Here is a 17844-nt window from a genome sequence, read left to right as displayed (position 1 = left end):
CTGTCGAGCCTTAGGCCTGTACATGCTTAATGGTAGAATCAGAGGGACTCTTTAGGTCGGTTTACTTACTGCTCAGCTCTTGGGACAAGTGTAGTCGATTATGCCATCACTGACATTGACCCCTCCTCCATTAGTGCATTCACTGTCAGACCACAGACACCATTGTCAGATCACAGTCAGATCAACGTGTTTCTGAAGAAATTAACCGGCAATACTCATTCAAAAAAACAGGCCAATAAACTCTACAGCATAAACCCATCGTACAGATGGGCTCCAAACAGTGCAGAGAGATTCATTGAAACATTGAACTCAAATGAAATGACGAACTCTATACAGTTTTTCAATAACTCACAATACCAAAACAATAAAGGTGTCAATTCGGCTACTCAAAACATCAACTGCATATTTCAAAAAGCAGCATCGAAAGCAAATTTGAGAAAACCAAAGAAATGCAACAGAAACAAAAAACAAAATTCTTCTGACAAATGGTTTGATAATGAATGTATAACAATTAGAAAACACCTAAGACAAATGTCAAACAAAAAACATAAGCAGCAAAACAACCCAGAGCTATGATATGAATACTTTGTTTATACTGTTTCAAACACTGAAAAGCAAGAAATTGAATTATACCAACAAGACACTAGATGAAATTGAAAACGCAATTGACCAAAATCAGTTCTGGGACATATGGAACAATTTAAGCACAACAAAGCCACAAGAATTAGCCATACAAGATGTAGGAATTTGGGAAACTTATTTGGATTATCTATACAAAAACATCCCACAAAAAGACTTACAACAGAACCAATTAGAAATGAAAGAAAAATTGAACATCCCTAAATCAGTCATTAAAAACAACCAAAATCCATTAGATTACCCAATAACCCAACAAGAACTAAATGAAAAGCTCAAATCTATTCAATCAAAGAAGGCTTGTGGTCTAGACAACACCAGAAATGAAATGCTGAAAAACAGCACACCTGAGTTGCAAAATGCTGTGCTTAAATTGTTCAACATGGTTTTAACTTCTGGCTGCTTCCCTGATGTCTGGAACCAGGGGCTCATCTCCCCTATTCACAAAATTGGAGACAAATCAGACCCCAATAATTACAGGGGAATTTGCATAAACAGTAACTTGGGAAAGGTTTTCTGTAGCATTTTGAATTCAAGAATTCAAACCTTTCTTCAAGTCCAAATTTAAATTCAAATCCAAATTCAAGTCTGCAATTTAAAGCACTTCAAACCCAAGAGCTGAGCCCAGAAACGAGCCCTCTCAGTCAGCTGGTGTTGGCCCTCACCAACCAAGCTGACACCAGCACTGCTTCAAAAGAAAGAATTCAAATAAACAAAATCATGAACCAATCAAAGGACTCATATTTAGAATATTGGAAAAACGAAACAAAATCCCAAAGCCGACTAAATTGCTATCTGACCCTAAACAGAGAATATGAATTGGCTGATTATCTCTACTCTGTCAGAGACACGAAGCAGAGACAGATCCTTACCAAGTACAGGCTGAGTGACCACCTGGCAGAGACAGATCCTTACCAAGTACAGGCTGAGTGACCACCGATTGGCAATAGAAACCGGCAGACATAAAAAGACATGGCGACCCAAAGAGGAGCGTGTATGTGGTCACTGCACGACAGGGGAGGTAGAGACAGAGATGCACTTTCTCCTTTACTGTGATAAATATTCCTCACAAAGAGATTCCTAATTCACAGAAATGACTACATTTATTCCAAATTTGAAATTATTAAACCCAGAGGAAAAAGTAAAAATACTCATGGGCGAAGGAGCAATAGCTGCTCTTGCAGCCAAATATGTATTTGCCTGCCATAGCCTGAGGGACACTGGATAATAACATCTGCATAGTAAGCAGTAACTTACTTTTTATTACTATTATTATTGTTGTTTATCATTCCAAATAGTAGTGGTATGGGTGGTAATGGTAGCAGTTTAGTGATGGTGGTAGTAGTGGTATGGGTGGTAATGGTAATGATAGCAGTTTAGTGATGGTGGTAGTAGTGGTATGGTTGGTAATGGTAATGATAGCAGTAGTGGTAATGATGATAGTAGTTGTAGTACTGAAGTAATGGTGAAGATGACCATTTTTAGTTATAGTTTCATTTTCCATATTTATTACATTCTACTATTGACTGTTACCATTTTTGTATTTAATTTTGTATTATTATTTACTGCCATTTTATTACAACGTATACATTGTTGCGTTGGCAATTGAAAATGTTTTTCATGCCAATAAAGCAGCGAGAGAGCGAGCGCGAGAGAGCGAGCGCGAGAGAGCGAGCGCGAGAGAGCGAGCGCGAGAGAGCGAGCGCGAGAGAGCGCGAGCGCGAGAGAGCGAGACAGTGTAATGAGGAGCGGACATGCTGCAACACACACGTTCCCACAAACACACACAATGGAATACTGCTGTGAAGTTTACATCCTTCTATTGTTCACAGCTGTTTGACAGAGGTTGAGCCTTCTTTTAGCTTGGGAGTTGATGGAGTGACTCTGTACTGTCTATCTGTGAATAATTTAAAGTGCAGAACAGACTGTACATTAATCAGAAAGGAATAGAGGTAGAGTGAGAGGAAGGGGGAGATGGAGGCAGGGAAGGGATGGAGGAATGGGAGGAGAGGGGAATCAGAGGGAGGAGAAGAATGGAAGGAGAGGAAGATAGAGAGGGGAGAGGAATGGAGTGATAGGAGAAGGAGAGAACTTACCAGGCCAGCGATGGGAGTGGGTAACCTGTTGATCTTCTTCACCAAGCCAGGTTTGATGGAGCTCAGCAACCTGAGAGAGAAAGAGAGCGATGAAAGAGAGAATGTAAAATAACATGAAACCACAAACATCTGATTCAAATCCAATCAGATACCTCTACAAAACATCAATATCAGCAGCTATGAATGGATAACATCTGTAAGGGTATTGTTGGAAACAGTCCCAGCAGATACCATCTGACACTTACAGTGTCATTTAGACAGAAAGCAGTTTAGTATTTTGTTTTATGGATAGAGGGAGGGCTATAGACCTAAACTTCCTTAGATAACTATGTGAATGTGGGTGATCAGAAAGTCCACAGCTGGTGAACTTCAATGTCTCTTGTTGCTCTGAAGAGCTAGGAATCTTATGCATTTCATGTAGGAAGTAGATAGAGATGGAGAGTGGGATAGATTGAGAGATATATAGAGAGAGACAGAGAACAAACAAACAAACAAACAGACTACGACGACAGAAAGAAAGAACGAATGAATCAGAAAACGGACCCTCCCCCTGAGTGTGTCCTATGTGGCCATCTTGGGAGGTTAGCGTTGACACTGGCTCTAAATCAGATGGAAGGACTTAAGGACACATGCTGCTTCCCACTCCTCTGTATATTAGAACAGGTCTCAGAGCAGTTGGAGTGGATAGTGATAATGACATGGCAGAACCAGATGAAGAGGAAAAACCTCTGTCCTCACGGCCCTCAAGGGGGCTGTGGTAAGTTGGAGCACGGTGGACACAGCCACAGCCTTGGACTGCTGTCAGACTCGCAGACAGGCCTTGGACTGCTGTCAGACTCGTAGACAGGCCTTGGACTGCTGTCAGACTCGCAGACAGGCCTTGGACTGCTGTCAGACTCGCAGACAGGCCTTGGACTGCTGTCAGACTCGCAGACAGGCCTTGGACTGCTGTCAGACTCGCAGACAGGCCTTGGACTGCTGTCAGACTCGCAGACAGGCCTTGGACTGCTGTCAGAGTGGCAGGCAGGTCTTAAGAGACTTAAATACACACCCAGTCACACAAACACGTGACGCACAATCATACACTATCTCAGTGTGTTAGGATGTATCTGGCTTTAGTGTATCCAGTGGGCATGAGTGGTTGGGATAATGTTGTCAGGTCATGATTCACAACACATTACTAACACACAGATAACTGTAGCTATAATACGTTATTGTACACAAGCACTTCTGTCAAAAACTAAATCTGTCATGGGAAGTCACGAGACAAGACCCCCCCTTTGATGTTCTGAAACTAAACACTTAAGTAAAGTACACCCCCCTCCCCACTCAAGGTAGCCTCCTCAAAAACTAACATTGAGAAAAAAAGCGGGTAAGGGTGTCAAAGACAAAACAGATAACTTCCTCGTGGTCCAGCCCTTCCCTTGTTTTGAAAGCACACATGGTCCACAGGGGACATTCTCCAACTTCCTCCACTTCCTCCCAAGGTGCAATGTTTTTAGAAAGAGCCTGAGGGGATCTTATCTAATCCTAGACCTGTTATTGCTGTTTCACCTGAGGAATGTTCAACAAGAGTTCCTCCTATCTGATTCCAGACCTGTTACTATGTCCTGTTGTTGAGGAATGCACTACAATAGTTCCCCCTTTGTTCCTCATCAAAGCCAGAGCCAACGTGACATAACCATCTTGTGATTTCAATCGCTGTGGTTACGACATGCCTGGAAGGCAATGTGATTCTATCTGAAACGCTGAGTGGAAGAGAGTGGAGAGGTTGAGTTGGATTGAGATGGATGGCTGCGGATGGTGTGATAGGGGAAGGGGAAGGGTTAGGTGTAAGGGAGACGCTGGTTGTTGACAAAGGTGTTTCACACATGACTGTGGTAGTAAAGAGTAAGTGGAGATGGTGATATGTGATATTGATAATATGGTAAGATAATGCTGGTCTTTCAATGGCGGTGTTATTCATACTACTGTCCCGACTCTGCGTGGATCTCCATGACAGAAACGTGCGGCCTGATATGCATGCAATGATTTTATTGCGAGCGATTAAAAAATTACTGTTATCACTCATGCACACACACAAATTGCACATAGACAGTGTAGACAGAGTACATACAGTAGAGACCCACAATTCACTGTGAAGACTGTCAACAACCCACAGTAGGATTACCCATCTGTTTGAGTTGACCCCACTGAAGTCCTTCAAACCCCTCAAGTCCCTTCATGGTCTCCAGGGGGCTGTACTGGACCCCTAGGGTGTCTGTGCACGTTACTACACTAACAGAATCCACACACTGGAATTTAGTGGGATGACCAAAACCATTAAATCTCCTAGATTGACTCCACTGCTGAAAAGGACAGGGTCATACCGTAAAGTAAAGTATGTTCTATGCACAGGACGAGGAGCATGTCTGAAGGGAAGGAGGGAGACTATAGCCATAACACAGGACGAGGAACATGTCTGAAGGGAAGGAGGGAGACTAGCCATAACACAGGTGTTCCCACAATGTGAAGAATTGAGTTGAGACATTTATCGCGGGCTGGGTGGGAGGATGCATGCAATTTACACACTACAGGAAAAGGGTTGAAGACTCAATGAGTAGTTTACTGTAGTTATTGAATTGTCAATTTACTTTATCTATGTTAAATAATTTATCAGAGTAGATCTAATGGGGATTCTTGAACTCTGGACCACAGTCTTTTTAAATAGAGAATAAATGATTGGTTAAGCCCCTCAGAATATATCAAATGGAAAACATATCTAGTCAATATTATAAAATGTGTATGTAATGTACAGTTAGCCTGACTAACAAAGCCAAACCCTATAGCCATAGTGACCCATTTTAGGACACTAGGCGTATGTTGCGGGTCACTACTTCACAGGAGAGCCGTTTGAACGTCAACTTTTTTTTTTTAATCAAAATGCATTTTTTGGGGGCAGAAATAACTTCTCGAACATGTGAACTTTCATGTGCCTTAATAACAAACTTGTATGCCATCCGTAAACGAGCCCAGTAGGTTTAGCCACAGAAAAAAAACAGCAACATTCCCGCTAGCCATGATTGGCTGAGATAATGAGTGGGCTCGACATGCCGAGAGATGAGTTTGGATTGGTTTGCCATATAGCACGCATTCTGTCTATTTGAGCTGGTCAGTATGTGTAGGTAATCCTGTCTAATGCGGCTTTTTTGGAACTGTAGTAAAACTACATAAATCAGTATGATATTCAAGTATGATAGCTAAGGAGATGGAGAAAACACTTGTTTCCAGATTACATCTTCAAACTAAGGGCAACCATGGCATCCGTGACAGGAGACGCGTCCATCTATGATGTATACGGGTAAAATATTCTCGCAAGCCACATTTTCAGATATTACACGTTTGTAATTTTGACAGAAAGTAGTTCATTTCAAGTTAAAGTGTACCGTTAGCTAGCTAACATTAGCTTGCTAACTCACTAGCTAACGTTACATGTATGATCTTATTATTCGTATCTCTGAGTCATTTGCTTGGCTAGTTAATGTCAGCTAGCTACCATTGAACCTGATTGGTTAGCTACCTGCAGACTCATGCAGGGTAGTAACGTCATGAGTTGGGATTACGGTTCATTGTTTAGCTAGCTAGCTAGATGTCTTAACAAAAGAATCCACTATGCAAGTAACCATTTCGGATGCGTTCGTAAATTCAGCCTGGCCATCTACTCCGATTTCAGAGCACTCTCGTCTGAGTGTGCCAGGGTTCAGAATAACTGATGAATTTAGGAACGCTCAACACCTGTTGAATATGGCTGGTGTCAGTAAAAGTTGGCGAAAAAATTTAATTAAAAATTGTTGCCAGCAGCACAGTTACCAATACTCTGGACAACATGAAAACAGCCTAACCAGCTCTGCTAGGGCGAGCAAAATGGTCAGAGTTTGGGTGGGGCTAAAGCTTAAGAGGGTGTGAACGATGCTGAATGGGTGTAGACAAGGAAGAGCTCTCCAGTAGGTACCAAAGCATTCAAAGGCCATTTTCTCAAAAGTGAGGTTCAACTTTCAAAGCAGAATTACTTTCCCATTGTTCCTCAAATGCAGTATATGATATACCATTTTGTAGCTCTGTGTCTGTGCTTTTATCCATTGTAAAAAACACAATTTCAAATGTTGCTACATAAGACCGAATCAAGTCGGTCGGTCACATATAGCCAGTAAGCCTGTAGTGTACTTAACTCACTACTGTACCACATGGTCTGGCATGCCAGGCTACTTACTGTACATTATAAACTGGGTGGTTCGAGCCCTGAATGCTGATTGGCTGGCAGCCGTGGTATATCAGACCGTAGACCACGGGTATGACAAAACATTTATTTTTACTGCCCTAATTACGTTGGTAACCAGTTTATAACAGCAATAAGGCACCTCCGAGGTTTTTAGTATATGGCCAATATACCGCGGCTGAGGGCTGTATCCAGGCACGCCGCGTTGCGTCGTGTTTCAGAACAGCCATATAAATGCAACTCTTATTGTGCCGAGCAGCAAAGGAAGACAGTTGGGGGTACAGCTTATGTCATGATCGTAACTTGAAGGTGGTTTAAAAAAATGGTAAAACACTTACTCGCACAGCAGGATCCCATTCTCCAGGCCTCCCCTGAAGTCCTTGTCATTGAAGCATCTGCCTGTGACCGCCTGTCGATCAAAAAGGAAAACAAAAAGGTGTCAGTTCCCTTGTTCCTATTCAACCTCTCAGGCACTTTAGTCATTCAGTAGTCCTGCAGTAGCTATGCCTTGTCCTCCTTCTCAGTGTACAACAGTATTTTCTAAATTCAAAGACATGAGTTATTCCTCAGTTGAAGATATAACTATAAAATGCTACATTATTTAACATTTAGCTACTTCAATAGCAATATGAAAAAGCACGGCTGGCCGAAGAGGATTAAAGAGAAGGTACAGTGAACTGACACTCACACGATGTACAGTAAGTAGCACAGTAGACAACGTCCATAAACCAAAAACCCCTCTGTGGGAAACAGGCTTCAAACACAATAGCCTTTGTACCTGGTGCTTCAAAACTTTTCCTCCGCAAATCTCCAGAGAAAAACTCCAGAGCAAAGAGGAAAGAACAAGAAACTAGAAAGGTTATCCAGTCACCCTCGCTCATTGACAGGGCTAACTAACAAGCTGTACGTTAACAAGCTTGACGTAAGCTGCCATCATCCCCACCAAATGGCTCTCTGGGGCTGTTCCAGGCCTGTAATTGGATGTGACACAGGGGATTTATCTCTCGTAGTACTCCAGTAGCGCTTGCATGACTGGGCTAAGTCTAAATGTGTCACTGTGGTCTAAGGCTCGAAATAGGACATGTGGATGCATATGCTAGACTGTTTTGTTCAAATGTACATTTGTACATCCAAAGATGACAATGCTTCTATACTTCAGACTAGTTGCAGGTCGAAAATCATAGAAGAGCATCTAAAAAGCTCCTCTCAATTTCAAGCTGAGTAACACTTGGCGAATGCATGGACCGATGTCAGCACACAACTCACAATCGAAACCTAGGCAAGTTAGAGTACCTTGACCTGTTGACCCGGCCCCGGTTTCCCAAAAGCATCTGAAGGCTAAGTTCATCGTAAGTACATTCGTAGGAGCATCGTTAAATCTCAGAGCTGTTTTCCAAAACCATAGTTACTAAAGTTGCACTTGAAAATGCTGGTAATCTAACGCCTGCCTCAGACCACTCGTAGAACAGCTAAGTGCGTCGTTAGATGCTTTTTTGCCCTCCCACTTTATACACAGAAGATCTCCGCTAAACATAGAATCACACGGTTTATCCGTCTCTCTGTGACTGCCAATAACTTCAGAACAAAGTTGACTACAAATACGTTTCCAATGTCTTAGCAATTGATACAAACAACCGACGTATAAACAATATGCTTCAAATGAAAACCCGAGATGACTGCATTCTTTCGATCCTATCAGTATCAAAACATTCTCCAACAACGCACTTAGCGACCGCTCTCTCTGCATGGTGTTTTGGGAAACAGATGTTACATCTTCGGCCGTTGTGGGAAAGATACATTGTTAACACATTCATAGGCCTAAATTCCATCGCTATTGGGAAACCGAACCCTGGAATGATGTGTATACAAGGACATCCTCCTCACACATACACACACACACACACACACACACACACAAATCCTGCCAAAAACATTGGTTTACAACACACACACACACACACACACACAAATCCTGCCAAAAACATTGGTTTACAACACACACACACACACACACACACACACACACACACACACACACACACTAATTACAACCGTCTTACTTAAATATCAGCAGCACTTAATAAACAACTTCCCTTCATTCAAAAATCACCTCTAATCTCCCCGTTGTAAGTGTGTAACAGTCTTGCTTCCGTCTCTCTCCTTGAAGCAACCTGGTCATGAACCAGGGACTCTGAACACACAACTGGCTCCCATGAAGCATCGTTACCTATCGCTCCACAAAAGCCACAGCCCTTGCAGAACCGCTACTTCTAGGTCTCAGAGAAAGTGACGTCACCGATTGAAACGCCACTAGCGCACACCGCTAACTAGCTATCCATTTCACACAGGTTAGAAGTGCAAGACCAATTTTTATTTATTTTTTATTTTTTTTGAGGCGCATAGTAAACATAGACATTTATAAAAAGTGGAGCTCTTCGAATGGTTCTTTTTGGAAGCTAAAAATGTACGGGATTAAATTCCCTGACTGGTCCCGTTACATTTATTTGCACAGCTGTGGAAAAAGTGTGGGGATACGGATACACAACGACTAGCTGGCTGGGGTGTGCATTTCTGTCAGTTCTTTGGCTTGTTTGGACGGCGTACAAAAAGAAATGGACTGCTGTACGACAGTGAGTAGTGCAATATGTTGATGTGTTTGGTGGCAGGGAAACAAGGCCAACTGCCTTGTGTATGTGTGCTGACATTGGGCCCTTTCACTAATACTATTCACATCGGTGGCTAAGAATAGTGAACCAGGCATTGTCTGTCCATTGACTACACAAAACTGATGAGACAACATTCTATTGGAGGTCTGTGTCACTGTGTAAGCTCCAAACATCCTAACACTAAACTGTCAAAAAGCAGATAGTCCACATTATGAGCATTTCATTTATAATTGCTGTATAGTTTTCAGTGTTTAATAATACAGTGCAATGTCGATTTATACAGTGTCATTTTGAGAGAACAGGTTTCTTCCAGTTCAGATTCAACAGTAAAGTATCAGCCTATATTTGTTTAATACAGCAGAATATTTCACTGTAGTGAGGATGACGATGATACAGCGACGTCTGATATATTTCTTAGTTAACATTTTTGGTAATGGCAGTGTCTGCAAGGCTTGAATAATGTCAAACTGGCTGTCCACTGTTTCATCTGATGCGGTAACCTCTAACTCAAGACCTAGAGGGCATCAGCAGATTGTTCAGTTTATGAAACACAGCTGAGACCTGGTAAGGAAGACAGTAGAATTTGCCCAGGTCTTTGGCCGACCAACACACCCTGGCTTACCTCATCATAGGGGCTTCTGGCTGGCGCAACCAGGGGGCCTGATCTCTAACAGGCCTCTCCTGGCTAATATAGCCCCTGTGGGACTTTTATCAGGAAGCCACGGCAGTAAAAGGTGAATTTATTCCTAGCACACCAAGGGAGGGTCCATAGACTGGAGCTATACTGTACTGACAGGTTCAATCGAAATAAACACACATTTTCCTGAAAAAAATTTACTCGGGGTCCAGCATCCAGGAGAGTTTGACCCCAAAGTCCAATAGTCTAGTTCAAAGACTAAAACCCTTTAGTTTCGTTCGATAAATGCATCTATCTGACAAATTTCCTCAAATTACCTCTCATTTAGATGGAAACATAGACCGAAACTCAGTAATGGGGAGTTATTCTGACCATGTGACCAAGGTCGCAGCCAGTGTCCATGCCCAGTGAAGTTGCTGGTAACTTCTGGACCCCAGGTTTCAAAACAGCGGGGTCATCTGAGGGGGCTCAATTAGACTGTGGAATGTGTTGCCTTTGTTGTCTCCAGCGGAATGCGGCACGATGCTTGTTGTCCAAAATGCTTGGCCGCATTGTTCCACAAACAATAATTGTTTTTCTTACTTCCCATCCCCATGGACCCCTTTAATGACCAAACAGAAGCGATTCTCATGGTTTCGTATCCAAGTGTATCAGTTCCAGTACTTTCTCATGCTCGCTGGGAGGGAGGCTCCATTGGAGCAAAACAGCATAGACATACTTTTAAAGGAAGCAACAGAAAAGCTTTGCTCTTTATCCCGAGCCAGGAAAACCAAGGACTCTGAAGAGTAAATCGACAAAGGCCTTGTTCTACTTTGATGACTTCAAGTGTCCTAGATCTGAGGAGCCTGGGAAATGTGTTCCCCCAAAGGAGAAGCAGTTTGTGACTATTTGTTACTTCTGAAGAACTGTCTGGTCCGGTTGTTCAAGCCAAGCACAGGGAACGAGCAATGAAACATGAGGTATTGCTTGCTTTCCATCCTGGCTAATCCAATCTACAATATTATTTGCCATACAATGTCAAAGAAAATCCATTAGAAACAAAATTACATAACAAAATGGACTCAGAGGCCTCTATCAAAATAGACAAGGTATACTATTCTACCTGCAAGTTCAAATTCAGATCCAGTGATCAAGACATCCAAACTTCTCTAGACAAAATCCTTAGTGACATGAGACTAATCCGAGGGCCAACTTTTTCCTGAACAGATGCCTCTCTGGACCCCTAGGGCCCAGCCATTGAAAACAGATCCATTACATCCCAACAGTCATCTCTGGAGCATTTCCCTGGAAGGCTACCTGTCGCAAATTAATAACCAGTAACTCCAGGTTTTTGTGACTGCAGGAGTGCAAAACCCTTTTTACCACGAGCCCAATGCAAAGCATGTTCCACCTGTTCCAGAGTTGACAGCTGTTCACTCCATTGCTCAAACATAAACAGAGACATGCGCTCCTCGAAACTGCATGTCGTGGTCTGTTTTGTCAAATGTGATCTGCCATTCAGGTTTTTTGTATGCATAATCCTGACTACCTTACATCATGCACATCAAAAACTCACACACATACAGCTGAAGTCGGAAGTTTACATACACCTTAGCCAAATACATTTAAACTCAGTTTTTCACAATTCCTGACATTTAATCATAGTAAAAATGTCCTGTCTTAGGTCAGTTAGGATCACCACTTTATTTTAAGAATGTGAAATGTCAGAATAATAGTAGAGAGTGATTTATTTCAGCTTTTCTTTCTTTCATCACATCCCCTGTGGGTCAGAAGTTTACATACACTCAATTAGTATTTGGTAGCATTGCCTTTAAAATTGTTTAACTTTGGTCAAACGTTTCAGGTAGCCTTCCACAATAAGTTGGGTGAAATTTGGACCATTCCTCCTGACAGAGCTGGTGTAACTGAGTCAGGTTTGTAGGCCTCATTGCTCGCACACGCTTCTTAAATTCTGTCCACAAATGTTCTATAGGATTGAGGTCAGGGCTTTGTGATGGCCACTCCAATACCTTGACTTTGTTGTCCTTAAGCCATTTTGCCACAACTTTGGGAGTATGCTTGAGGTCATTGTCCATTTGGAAGACCCATTTGCGACCAAGCTTTAACTTCCTGACTGATGTCTTGAGATGTTGCTTCAATATATGTATATACACGTTTGCTTCCCCATGATGCCATCTATTTTGTGAAGTGCACCAGTCCCTCCTGCAGCAAAGCACCCCCACAACATGATGCTGCCACCCCCGTGCTTTACGGTTTGGATGGTGTTCTTCGGCTTGCAAGCCGCCCCCTTTTCCCTCCAAACAGAACAATGGTCATTATGGCCAAACAGTTCAATTTTTGTTTCATCAGACCAGAGGACATTTCTACAAAAACTCCGATCTTTGTCCCCATGTGCAGTTGCAAACCGTAGTCTGGCTTTTTTATGGCGGTTTTGGAGCAGTGGCTTCTTCCTTGCTGAGCAGCCTTTCAGGTTATGTCTATATACAGTGAGGGAAAAAAGCATTTGATCCCCTGACGATTTTGTACGTTTGCCCACTGACAAAGAAATGATCAGTCTATAATTTTAATGGTAGGTTTATTTGAACAGTGAGAGACAGAATAACAACAAAAAAATCCAGAAAAACACGTCAAAAATGTTAGAAATTGATTTGCATTTTAATGAGGGAAATAAGTATTTGACCCCTCTGCAAAACATGATTTAGTACTTGGTGGCAAAACCCTTGTTGGCAATCAGAGGTCAGACGTTTCTTGTAGTTGGCCACCAGGTTTGCACACATCTCAGGAGGGATTTTGTCCCACTCCTCTTTGCAGATCTTCTCCAAGTCATTAAGGTTTCGAGGCTGACGTTTGGCAACTCAAACCTTCAGCTCCCTCCACAGAGTTTCTATGGGATTAAGGTCTGGAGACTGGCTAGGCCATTCCAGGACCTTAATGTGCTTCTTCTTGAGCCACTCCTTTGTTGCCTTGGCCATGTGTTTTGGGTCATTGTCATGCTGGAATACCCATCCACAACCCATTTTCAATGCCCTGGTTGAGGGAAGGAGGTTCTCACCCAAGGTTTGACGGTACATGGCCCCGTCCATCGTCCCTTTGATGCAGTGAAGTTGTCCTGTCCCCTTAGCAGAAAAACACCCCCAAAGCATAATGTTTCCACCTCCATGTTTGACGGTGGGGATGGTGTTCTTGGGGTCATAGGCTGCATTCCTCCTCCTCCAAACACGGCGAGTCGAGTTGATGCCAAAGAGCTCGATTTTGGTCTCATCTGACCACAACACTTTCACCAGTTGTCCTCTGAATCATTCAGATGTTCATTGGCAAACTTCAGATGGGCATGTATATGTGCTTTCTTGAGCAGCGGGACCTTGCGGGCGCTGCAGGATTTCAGTCCTTCATGGCATAGTGTGTTACCAAGTGTTTTCTTGGTGACTATGGTCCCAGTTGCCTTGAGATTATTGACAAGATCCTCCCGTGTAGTTCTGGGCTGATTCCTCACCGTTCTCATGGTCATTGCAACTCCACGAGGTGAGATCTTACATGGAGCCCAGGCCGAGGGAGATTGACAGTTCTTTTGTGTTTCTTCCATTTGCGAATAATCGCACCAACTGTTGTCACCTTCTCACCAAGCTGCTTGTCAATGGTCATATAGCCCATTCCAGCCTTGTGTAGGTCTACAATCTTGTCCCTGACATCCTTGGAGAGATTTTTGGTCTTGGCCATGGTGGAGAGTTTGGAATCTGATTGATTGATTGCTTCTGTGGACAGGTCTTTTATACAGGTAACAAGTTGAGATTAGGAGCACTCCCATTAAGAGTGTGCTCCTAATCTCAGCTCGTTACCTGTATAAAAGACACCTGGGAGCCAGTAATCTTTCTGATTGAGAGGGGGTCAAATACTTATTTCCCTCATTAAAATGAAAATAAATGTATAACATTTTTGAAATGCTTTTTTCTGGATTTTTTAGTTGTTATTCTGTCTCTCACTGTTCAAATAAACCTACCATTAGAATTATAGACTGATCATTTCTTTGTCAGTGGGCAAACGTACAAAATCAGCAAGGGATCAAATACTTTTTTCCCCTCACTGTAAAACTTGTTTTACTGTGGATATAGATACTTTGTACATGTTTCCTCCAGCATCTTCACAAGGTCCTTTGCTGTTGTTCTGGGATTGATTTGCACTTTTTGCACCAAAGTACGTTCACCTCTAGGAGACAGAACGCGTCTCCTTCCTGAGCGGTATGACGGCTGCATGGTCCCATGGTGTTTATACTTGCATAATATTGTTTGTACAGATGAATGTGGTACCTTCAGCCGTTAGGAAATTGCTCCCAAGGATGAACCAGACTTGTGGAGGTCTACAATTTTTTTTCCTGAGGTCTTGGCTGATTTATTTTGATTTTCCCATGATGTCAAGCAAAAAGGCACTGAGTTTGAACGTAGGCCTTGAATTACATCCACAGGTACACCTCCAATTGACTCAAATGATGTCAATTAGCCTATCAGAAGCTTCTAAAGCCATGACATAATTTTCTGGAATTTTCCAAGCTGTTTAAAGGCACAGTCAACTCAGTGTATGTAAACTTCTGACCCACTGGAATTATAAGTGAAATAATCTGTCTGTAAACAATTGTTGGAAAAATTACTTGTGTCATGCACACTTTAGATGTCCTAACCGACTTGCCAAAACTATAGTTTGTTAACAAGAAATTTGTGGAGTGGTTGAAAATCGAGTTTTAATGACTCCAACCTAAGTGTATGTGAAATTCCGACTTCAACTGTACACGTACAGATGTGGGATCTTAATTTGTTCACTTTTTTGTCGCTGAGAATTTTCCTGCGCCTCAGAAAATGCAGATGATCTTCGTGATTGACTTAAATTCACTGAAAACCAGCACTATAACAGTTATATTAACAGTATTCCATTTTTCCATGAAGCATACTTATGTCCAGCTAATAGCTTAACCACAGATCAAGCAACATTATGGTCTAAACATTCAAATACTGTTGCTGCAGGATTATTTTGCTACGACAATACTAGTCAAAATAAGATCCTATACATGTACACTGGCCACCGACCAATAATCATTGTAATTTGAAAAACATGACAAAACATTGCACATCTATGGAAACATTGTGACTACCAAGTTTTACCAATATATAGCTACAATAAAAATCTCTGGACCCCTCTCAAACCATCCCTGCCCTCCCTTGGCCTAGAGACAAATGTACAACATGTCTACACTGTCAGAACCTAAAAGGGCTCTTCGGCTGTCCCCATAGGAGAACCCTTTGAAGAACACTTTTTAGCTCCAGGTAGAACCCTTTTAGGTTCCATGTAGAAGCCTTTCCAGAGGGTTCTACGTGGAATCAAAAAGGGTTCTCCTATGTGGACATCTGCAGAACCCCTTTGGAACCCTTTTTTCTAAGAGTGTACAGTACAATAAAACACATCCAAGGACACCAACATCATCGTATTGTGGATCATCAGTTTTTAGGAATTCCATGCGTTGGGGCCTCTCTTTAGGGTTTGTCAAACCATTTGGGGCTTCAGCAGTTCAGCCAAAGGGCAAGAGAGGGATTTGTCTAGGATCCACCATCCAAAACTTTCTACACGCTGCCACTCTCAAAGGAAACCAACTGTCTTTGGATGTCTAGCAGCTAGCCCCCTCTATTGTGACTATGGGCTGGATGCCCTGGGGCTTGACACATATATTATAGACTGGAGTGGGAGGGAGTTAGGGGTTCAGTGTCGCAGTTAGTGGCTGTGCTTGCTGCCACCACTGTGGAAACTCAGGGGGCAGCTGTTAACTTTAAGGAGACTTCGCAGCACTACAGTGGGTGAGAATAGACGACACATCTCCGCCACAGCTGCCCTCTACGGTCCCAAAGGCTGCTGGGAAAGCGGTTGGCGGCTGGAGGATTCTGGCCTACTTTCTGCTTTTAGCACTAGCCCAGTGGTGCTATTCTATTATATTAAGGAATGGGAGAAAGAGGGGGATGAGGAGGGAGAGGTGGAGAAGAGCTAGCCTCGTTTGGTAGTAGAAATGCATAACCCCTTGGCAAGAATTGGTTAACATTTCCAACAGTTCCCTCGCTCTCTATTTTTTGAATTTGCAAAAGGTAATCAACATACATTTGAACCCAGATTTGAACCACTAATCAACGAAAGGGTCACAGATCAACAAAAGGGTTGTTGCCCAACTGATGGACTAACTGACAGCTGGGAGACAAGACTGAATTGCAAAATTATTATTTTGAAAGAGTGTGATTGAGAGCAGCAAAACCATATTTTTTAAACCAGAACACTATCCAAATGCCTGTGGTCTCATTTTTCAGTGAAAGGTCAACGCAGTTTCATTCCTTCCCTCCGAGCCCTCGGAAACTATTGGCCAGGCCTCACGTCAAGGAGTGAATTTCCATAAAACTGAAAAATGAGATGCTTTTTCCCCCCACAGCTTTATGATATTTCCCCTGTTCTGCTGCCCCTCCCTCCCTCCTGTTCAAACAAAACGCAATGGAAGGAAGATGCAAGGCTAGCGACTTAGCTTTAGCGTGTGGTGAACAGGGATGAGCTTCAATATACTGTCATCACATTCGCGCCTACGGCGCAGGAAGAGGAGAGAGGCTAGACCATCTGGAGAGAATGTGTAGGCCTGTAAAACTTGTATCTTCTTTGTCTACTTTGGGATCATTGATGTGGTCTTGGCAGAGACTGTATCAGATTTGGAAACTGGTCCTTAGGCTTGCTGCAGGTCTATATAGTAAATCACCCAAGTGGATGTCAAAAGTATTTAGAGGCTGACATGCAATAGATACAAGCTAATACAGTGAGCGCACATTTAAAAGTTCAGACAGGAATACTTGCTAAACAGCTAGGTAACATTGCCTCACAGCACTGAACTGTGCATTTTTTAAAATACCATAAATATATCGCAGAGCATTGTGAGGTTTATGTCTTAACTGTTCTTTTACAATGTCCTTGAGAAGGCAGCGACACAGTCTTCAGCCTACCTCTATATCAGCCTAAACATTTACAGTACATATACGCATCTAGATTTTTATGCAGGACTTGAGCAGGAGTCAGCTCTGAGGAAACGCCAGAGGCTTAAATCAACTAAACCACAACACAGGCGTGCCAAAAGGATCATCGCAGGTAATGACAGTTAATGGAGCACCATTACTATGGTATTACACAGTTGAAATCAGAACGAGACCACAGCAAAGTCAAAACAGTCTGTAAATCCCTCACTAAGACACACCAATAGAAGGCTTGCCATAAAAAAAAAACCACAGCTACTGATTGAGAAATTAGGATATGGTTTATTTGATAGTGTGCAATTTATCTAGGCCTTGAGGTCAGATTTAATACTGTATACTGTGCAACTGTTTGTAAATGTCATAAAAGGATGCTGTGCCTTCAAAAACCACACATACACACAATAGTAATCTCTCCTGGCAAAAGCACAACTAAATGTAAAATGTGTGATCATGAAACGTTGAACTTTTTCCACTATGAAGTAGTCGTAAGGGGTAGATGCATGCAAGGGATTGAACG

General features: G+C 42.5%; 1 protein-coding gene across 8 annotated transcripts in view; it reads right to left on the bottom strand.

Moving 5' to 3' along the window:
- Nucleotides 1-17844, bottom strand: part of limch1b (LIM and calponin homology domains 1b) — a 152899-nt gene that overhangs the window by 83008 nt on the left and 52047 nt on the right. For all 8 annotated transcript variants that reach the window (XM_029726610.1, XM_029726623.1, XM_029726627.1 and 5 more), the window contains exons 2-3: nt 7326-7396; nt 2733-2802 (exon numbers count right to left, since the gene is read on the bottom strand). In XM_029726610.1, coding sequence (XP_029582470.1) covers nt 2733-2802; nt 7326-7396 — 141 coding nt within the window. The remainder of the gene's footprint in view (nt 1-2732; nt 2803-7325; nt 7397-17844) is intronic.

This window comes from Salmo trutta, chromosome 3, assembly GCF_901001165.1.
Source record: "Salmo trutta chromosome 3, fSalTru1.1, whole genome shotgun sequence".
Classification (NCBI taxonomy): Eukaryota; Metazoa; Chordata; class Actinopteri; order Salmoniformes; family Salmonidae; genus Salmo; species Salmo trutta.
This window is presented reverse-complemented; position numbering and strand designations above follow the sequence as displayed.